This window comes from Ailuropoda melanoleuca, chromosome 12, assembly GCF_002007445.2.
Source record: "Ailuropoda melanoleuca isolate Jingjing chromosome 12, ASM200744v2, whole genome shotgun sequence".
NCBI classification, from domain to species: domain Eukaryota; kingdom Metazoa; phylum Chordata; class Mammalia; order Carnivora; family Ursidae; genus Ailuropoda; species Ailuropoda melanoleuca.
The window spans coordinates 63,869,088-63,876,657 of record NC_048229.1 but is presented as its reverse complement, the minus strand read 5'-3'; the positions used below and the strand labels follow the sequence as shown (position 1 = coordinate 63,876,657).

The following is a 7,570-nucleotide window of genomic DNA, read 5'->3' as shown; positions in this document are numbered from 1 at the left end:
GGTTTGCCCTCGGGGCTCTCAGCTCTTGGCCAAGGGAAGTGGGGGTGCCTAGATCTAAGACACTTGGCCCTTGTCTTCTCCCCCAGGCCTGGCCATACATTCAGACTCTCAATAAACTATTACAAGACCTTGCACGGCGACCACATCTGGGAAACCGCCACCGCATCCTCGGAATTTACAGGAGACCAGCACTCGACAAGCTATCAAAGAAGCGGTGAGAGCGACAAAGCAGAATGGCAAGGACCGGACACCCAACCGCCAGAAGCCCTCTGCCCCCCCAACTCCGTCCATAAGGCCAGGCCCCCGTCGCCGCGTAACGCCGGACCCTGGAGCCTGCCTCCATCGAGCCCGTTTCCCCAAAGTTGGTCCCGGTCTGGGTGTCGCCAACCCCTGTTCGGACCTACAGACCTCACCGCAGTTGAACTTTACAGACTCTCCCTCCTTCCTCGGGGTTCGCCAAATCCACAAGCCTTACTGAGCCGCGCCAGACACCGTCCACGAGGCCTTGCGCGCCCGTGACGTCATTGCTAGGCGCCTCTCGCACGCCAAGGGAACTATGGCTCTGGCTCGGCCGCTGCGGCTCGCGGTTCGGTTGCTTTGGGCGCCTCGACGGGACCTAGCGGTCCGCGGTCCCGACGAGCCCCTGCCCGTGGTTCGCATCCCGCGGGCTCTACAGCGGCAGAGCGGACGACGGAGTTCCCCGCGGCTGGCGCTGGCGCGACCTGGCCCGCTGCTGATCTCAGCGCGGCGGCCGGAGTTGAACCAGCCGGCGCGCCTCACGCTGGGCCGTTGGGAGCGTGCGCCACTAGCTTCGCGTGGTTGGAAGAGTCGGCGCTCCCGCAGGGACTACTTCTCTATAGAACCCGCGCAACACGAGGCACCAGCGCTGCGAAACCCCCCATCCGAGAGCTGCTTCGCGGCTCTGGGTCTGGAACCCCGCGTGCTGCATGCACTACAGGAGGCTGCTCCTGAAGTCGTTCGGCCTACAACCGTGCAGTCGAGTACCATCCCCCCGCTTCTTCGCGGCCGCCACATCCTTTGCGCCGCGGAAACCGGCAGTGGCAAGACTCTTGGATACCTACTCCCTCTGCTTCAGCGGCTCTTGGGCCAGCCAAGCCTGGACTCGCACAGTATAACTGCCCCTCGAGGCCTGGTCCTTGTGCCTTCTCGAGAATTAGCCAAACAGGTGCGGGCCGTAGCCCAGCCCTTGGGCATCTCCTTGGGCCTCCAAGTGCTGGAGCTAGGAGGAGGCCGTGGCATGAGTAGCATCCGGCAGCAACTGTGCAAACAACCTCCAGTAGATGTGCTAGTGGCCACTCCAGGAGTTCTGTGGAAGGCCCTGAAAGGTCAACTAATCAGCCTGAAGCAGCTCTCCTACTTGGTGTTGGATGAGGCAGACACACTATTGGATGAGAGCTTCCTGGAACTAGTGGAGTACATCTTGGAGAAGAGCCATATAGCAGAAGACCCAGCTGACTTAAAAGACCCCTTCAATCCCAAAGCTCAGTTAGTGCTGGTGGGGGCCACATTTCCCGCAGGTGTAGGCCAACTGCTAAGTAAAGTTGCCAGCCCAGACTCTCTGACCACCATCACCAGTTCCAAGCTCCACTGCATCATGCCTCATGTTAAACAGACATTTATGAGGCTGAAGGGAGCAGAGAAGGTGACTGAGTTGGTGCAGATCCTCAAGCAGCATGACAGAGCATATAGGACTGGGCCCTCGGGAACTGTTCTGGTGTTCTGTAGTAGCTCCAGCACTGTGAACTGGCTGGGATATATTCTGGATGACCACAAAATCCAACACCTAAGGCTGCAGGGACAAATGCCAGCCTCCATGAGGGCAGGCATCTTCCAGGGCTTCCAGGAGGGCTCCCGAGACATACTCCTCTGCACAGACATAGCCTCTCGGGGCCTGGACAGCACGCACGTAGAGTTAGTTGTCAATTATGATTTCCCCCTCACCCTGCAAGACTACATCCACAGAGCCGGTAGGGTGGGCCGTGTAGGGAGTGAGGTGCCTGGCACCGTCATCAGCTTTGTGACCCATCCCTGGGATGTAAGCCTGGTTCAGAAGATTGAGCTGGCAGCTCGCCGGAGGAGAAGTCTTCCAGGACTAGGGTCCTCAGTGAGAGAGTCTTTGCCCCAGCAAATCTGACGGTAGCCAGCTTAAAGGTGATGCCATTAACAGAACTCTTTCCCTTTGTCCTGGGCGGGTGAGCACACTTGTCAGTAGGATGCCCTGGGCTGCCCAGTCACCTCCCTGAAGGCCTGGTGAGCTGCTGTCTGGCCGGCATTGGAGAGTGAGCATGGTTCTTTGTAGTCTTTCACATGACTCCTGAAAAATAAAGTAGATTTCTGGCTTTGTATTATGTCATAATTTCTAACAATAAATGATATTTTTATGGGTGAGAAGAGTCACACTCCAGCACATCTGGGACTGAGGCTCTTTCCATTGCTGTTTTATTATTTTTATTTTTTAAAGATTTTATTCATTTGAGAGAGAGCCAGCATGAGCAGAGGGAGGGGCAGAGGGAGGGAAAGAAGCAGACTCCCCACTGAGCAGGGAGCCTGACTCAGGGCTCGATCCCAGGACCCCGAGATCATGACCCGAGCCAAAGGCAGATGCCCAACCAACTGAGCCACCCAGGTACCCCATTCCATTGCTGTTTTAATTAGTACACATTTAGATTTTATTTCCTGCCCCCAAAACATCCATTAAGCACCCCCAGAAAACGGAAAGGGGATGTGACTAGCAGATTTTCTTCACCAACAGTGCCCATGGCAAGCTTGGGCACTCTTGGTGAAATCTCTCTGAGAAGTACTGGCAGAAGAATAGAAGACAGACTGACACAGAAGTAATGCTTGGTGTGCATTTCCAGGCTCTGCCTTCTTTCTCATCTCTTGTGGCAGGGAAAGAGAAAAGAGAATTAAACTTCTTATAAAACTGGCAAAACAAGCCTGTAGCATCCTCTCACTATTTCCTAGGTTCCAGTTGTGCAACATTATATAAGCCTAAGGTAATGCGCAGTTGAGAGTCAAATACTCCACAAAACCACTTAAAAATGCCTGCACACTGAAAAGGATAAGGGTGCAGAGAAAAGAAATGGGCCCAGGGCAATCTTTGCCAGGAGAGAATTTTGCACTAAATGTACAATCATAGCTCTCTTTTTCATATGAGGAAGGTTGAGGCTCCGAGGGATAAAAGAACTTGCTCAAAATCATACACAAAAGTATGACAGAATGTGGTCTGTCTGCACCAAGGGTTGAGTCATTTACCAACTTTCAATATTGCCCACTTTGACTCTCAGAAGTAACCCAGTTTGGACAATAATTTGGTCATTCTGTCCATGGATCACTATGGCAGAACTATTAAAAATACAGATTCCAGGGGCGCCTGGCTGGCTCAGTCAGTAGAGCATGTAACTCTTGATCTCTGGGTTGTGCGTTTAAGCCCCAGGAGGGGTATAGAAATTACTTAAAAATAAAATCTTTAAAAAAAATTACAGATTCTGGAACTCACAATCATTTTTCTATGCTATTCTGCCTTCCCCAGAGACCCAGGCAGGTCCTGATAAGGCATCTGTAACCGTACCAGGTCAGAGTGGTGTTCCCAGACAATCTCTCTGGAGTCTCGGAGAATCTAAGTAGTCTTCTGTTGGCCCACCTGCCAGAAAGAACCTCCTCCAGAGCTCTCCCCTTCACATTTTTCCTCCTAGCATTCCCCAAGGGCAGTCTGCTCTAATCAGGCCTGACTTCATGTGTCCTAACATGCACCACACTAATTCAAGCAATTTAGGAATAGAAAAAAGATGTGGTTGTCAACCAGATTGCCCAACCTCTGAAATACTAGTCCCATCATTTTCTACCTCCAGGGCACATCCCCTTTACACCTGCCCTGGGAAGCAAGCGTCCCATCTTTGCATATTCAAGGTCAGTAACGGGAGACCCCCTCCTAAGGAAGGTTGTCTCTCATTGCTAGGAAGTTCTTCGCCACCGCACTGTATCCAAGGCTGCCCCAAATATGGTTCCTTCCTGTGGGCCTGATCAGACTAAGGGCAAAGTTGTCTATTTCCTCCTCCTCTGAGTAGGACCCAATCAGCTTTAATAACGCCTCTTCACAGTTTGACCATGTTTTTCACCCACACTTCTGCTGAGCCCACACACTTCATCCTTTCATGGCGGTAGGTTTGTTATTACAGTCTTTGCCTTTTGGGGGAGAGATGAAAGTAATGATTAAGTCGCTATTTTATATTCTGTCATTTTGTCATGAAATTGTTTTGAATTTTATCCTAAAGTGGGCCCACCATTCCCACTTTTTTAAATTTTTTTTTAATTTTTTTTTAAAGATTTTATTTATTTATTCGAAAGAGATAGAGACAGCCAGCGAGAGAGGGAACACAAGCAGGGGGAGTGGGAGAGGAAGAGGCAGGCTCATAGCAGAGGAGCCTGATGTGGGGCTCGATCCCGTAACACCGGGATCACGCCCTGAGCCGAAGGCAGAAGCTTAACCACTGTGCCACCCAGGCGCCCCCCCCCACTTTTTTTTTTAAAAAGATTTTATTTATTTGACACAGAGAGACAGCCAGCTAGAGAGGTAACACAAGCAGGGGGGTAGGGAGAGGGAGAAGCAGGCTTTCTGCTGAGCGGGGAGCCCGATGCGGGGCTCGATCCCGGAACGCCAGGATCACGCCCTGAGCCGAAGGCAGACGCTTAGCGACTGAGCCACCCAGGTGCCCCCCACCATTCCCACTTTGTGAAGCCATCCCGGACCCTCATTTTGCTTCCCAGCTGGAGTGTCTTCCATCTCCTCTCCATGGGTCCAAATCTAACTTATCCTTCAGACCCACTGCCAAGGATAAATCTAGAGCCCAACATGAAACTCTACCATTGAGCAGAACACCTCCCCACTACTTATGCAACCTTGCATAGCTTTTTTGAGTCCTCAGTTGTAAAAATGGGAGGGTTTTGTGAATTTACATTAGGGGCACGACAAGTTCAAGAAGAGCTTGTCTTTGCTTTTATTCTTCCCAGCTGGAGTGTCTTCCATCTCCTCTCCATGGGTCCAAATCTAACTTATCCTTCAGACCCACTGCCAAGGAGCCTTCTACACAAATCTCTGCCTCTCTGGCTGTTGAATACTTGGGGACAGTGCCATACAACCTAGCTGTCTCTTAGGTTAATCTTGCCTCTCAAGCCAATTGCAGAATGTGGGTTTCCCTCGCCCTCTTTTGGTCCCTGGGGCTGTGCCAGCCCACAGGTATTTTCCACAGGGAGTGGCTACTTCACTAGGGCTGGCTGGGGAGAGAAGAGTGAGGGCCCAGGTGGGGTGCTTCTCTGCCTCCACCCTGCTCTCCTCCACAAAAGCCCGAGAGCCTGAAGCCTGCCCCTCAAGTCACAGATTCTTCATGTGACCTCACTGGGTAGTGATGACTTCACAGGCCTTCTCATAGTTGCCATGGCAGGGTAACTACGGAAACGTGGTGCTCTCAGGGAAACTTTCCTACCAGTTCTCTACCAGATACCAATCTGTTTGGTTGCCTGAGAGAGAATGTCTGACCGGATCTTCTATATTCATTCCAACTTGTCCTGTGTCCCCTGGGAGGGCAGCACAGCAGGTAGGCCTAGGCCAGGCATCTGTACAAGAGTCACTGGTGTACACACAACTTCACCTGGCTGCCACATGTTCCTTTTGGGCTTGCCCACTACACCTCAGAACTGAACCAGCTGTAAGTAAAGTGGCCTGGGGCCCGCCCAGGGACTTACAGTGTTCCTGCTCACTGCCTAGGACAAGTGAAATGTCATCCCTGGACAACTATTCAGAAAGCTTCTGATCTTTATAAATGCAGCCTTCCCTTTTGGGCTACAGGCTACTTCCATTCTGACCCTTTCCTGATTGGCCTCTTAGCAAAGGTCAAGAGAATTTTTGTTGGCAAGTGATAAATGGAGCAGTTTGAGGAAGAACTGGTGAGAGCTGCTCATTAGCCTCCCCTTCGAACCCGAGCACCTTTATCGTGCTGTCGGGTAGACATCCGCATGGGTCCCCTGAGACACACCCCAGACTGAGCTGCTGCGTACTAGGGAAAGGTGGTGTGATATCTATGGGAAGAACAAAAGAGCCAAGGAGAGTGATGAGTGATACAAGACTGGAAGGCTATAGAAATGGCATCCTAGGAGGTTGGTTGACATGAGCCTAGACTTGCTACCTAGAATCTGGCTCTGAAGCTCCTGGTCACTCTGCCTCCGTATTTGGCCTTTTTCTAATCTAGGTGAAAGTATCAGAGGGCTGGAGGTCGGTGTGATTGAAAGAGGCAGTGTAAATGGGGCCCAAGAGGAGTTGCCAAGGTGGGAGGGGTTCTTAGCCCACTTATATTATTTTTTCCAACACCTGAACGGTATTTCCATCNTTAAAGCCTCAGAAGGGACAGACTTTCAGAAATGCTTTTTCTGCTGTGGAATGGAGAGATGGAAAGGATCCTGGATGCAGTTGTTTTCAGGTTCTACTGTTTCCTCTGAGAATGGGGAACAGATTTCCAGGTCTCCTGCTGCTGCCCTAAGCTCCACAGAATCACTTTTGCAGCCATATCCCTTCTCTAGGGGACTCGTAGAGGTGATGGGCCAAGGCTGTGTTTTGGATACCAAGCAGATTAAAGGGCTACAGCCAGAAACTGGGAGAGACATGAGAGGGGAGGTCCTGGCAGCAGAAGTGACTGATGAGATCTGATTTTCTTTCCAGCAGCAGTGACTCCCACTTCTCCTCCTACACCTGTTCACTACCATGTCCTCTACCGAGGGTGTGGAGAAACCCAGGTGAGCTGGCATGGGGAGACATACTGCCTGGTTGGTGGCTACCGCACCTATGGGGATGCTCCTTTGGCCACCCCGGTAAAGGTGGAAGCAGAGAAACCAATTCCCAGCCGGGCTCCCAAGAGACGTCGAGCTCTCACAGAGTCAGATGAAGACCTAGGATGCTCCAGCCCCAAAATTCAGCGATCGCAGCATGGTGCCAGGAAGCTGACCCCACAGAAGCTTGCTGGCGGAGCCACTCTACAGGGAGGCAAACATTTAACCGCCTAAGACAGTTAATGCCTCTTCCTGCAGTGACCCACACTGCCCACCACTGGAGATTAGAACCTGAGCCATTCTGTCTGAGCCTTCGTCAGCCAGCAGCCTCCTTCCATACTAACTGGCCATGGGCAAGGAGCCTTAGAAACTGAGGCTTGAAACGAGAGGCTGCTCGGAACATCCCAGGGCTGAAACTGGCCTGGAAGAAAACCTGATGTTTCTCTGCTCAATACTCTAGAGTCCTTTCTTGGGAAGAAGAAAGAAAAGTCTGCATTCTTTGAGCCAAGGAGGATCCAGGAGCAGAGAAAGGATTCCGAGTGGTCTCAGCACGGGCCCGTCTATCAGATGCACTCCTGCCCTGAGTCACTGCCAGCAGCCACCAACACAAACCAACAGGAGCTGGGCTTCTTGAAACTGAAAAAAGCAATTTGTGTCTACCCAGGGAGCCTCTTGTCTGGAGCACCAGGAGGCACAATAAAGAGACCCAGGAAGACCTGCTCCCCAGAGC

At 51.8% G+C, this 7,570-nt stretch overlaps 2 protein-coding genes across 2 annotated transcripts; both read left to right on the top strand.

Annotated features, from left to right (window-relative positions):
• The first annotated feature begins 538 nt into the window (after positions 1-538).
• Positions 539-2,491, top strand: DDX28 (DEAD-box helicase 28). Its single transcript, XM_002931333.4, has one exon. The coding sequence runs from the start codon at positions 557-559 to the stop codon at positions 2,153-2,155; it is 1,599 nt and encodes a 532-aa protein (XP_002931379.1). The 5' UTR covers positions 539-556; the 3' UTR covers positions 2,156-2,491.
• A 3,057-nt stretch (positions 2,492-5,548) lies between these two features.
• Positions 5,549-7,074, top strand: DPEP2NB (DPEP2 neighbor). Its single transcript, XM_034639034.1, has 2 exons — positions 5,549-5,615; positions 6,734-7,074. The coding sequence occupies exons 1-2, from the start codon at positions 5,549-5,551 to the stop codon at positions 7,072-7,074; spliced, it is 408 nt and encodes a 135-aa protein (XP_034494925.1).
• Positions 7,075-7,570: the final 496 nt, after the last annotated feature.

Bases quoted from the DNA above. Each gene is read 5' to 3' on its own strand.
- DPEP2NB (XM_034639034.1), top strand. From the start codon at position 5,549: ATGTCTGACCGGATCTTCTATATTCATTCCAACTTGTCCTGTGTCCCC. The intron at 5,616-6,733 runs GTAGGCCTAGGC...TTTTCTTTCCAG, and splicing joins CTGGGAGGGCAGCACAGCAG to CAGCAGTGACTCCCACTTCT.
- DDX28 (XM_002931333.4), top strand. From the start codon at position 557: ATGGCTCTGGCTCGGCCGCTGCGGCTCGCGGTTCGGTTGCTTTGGGCG.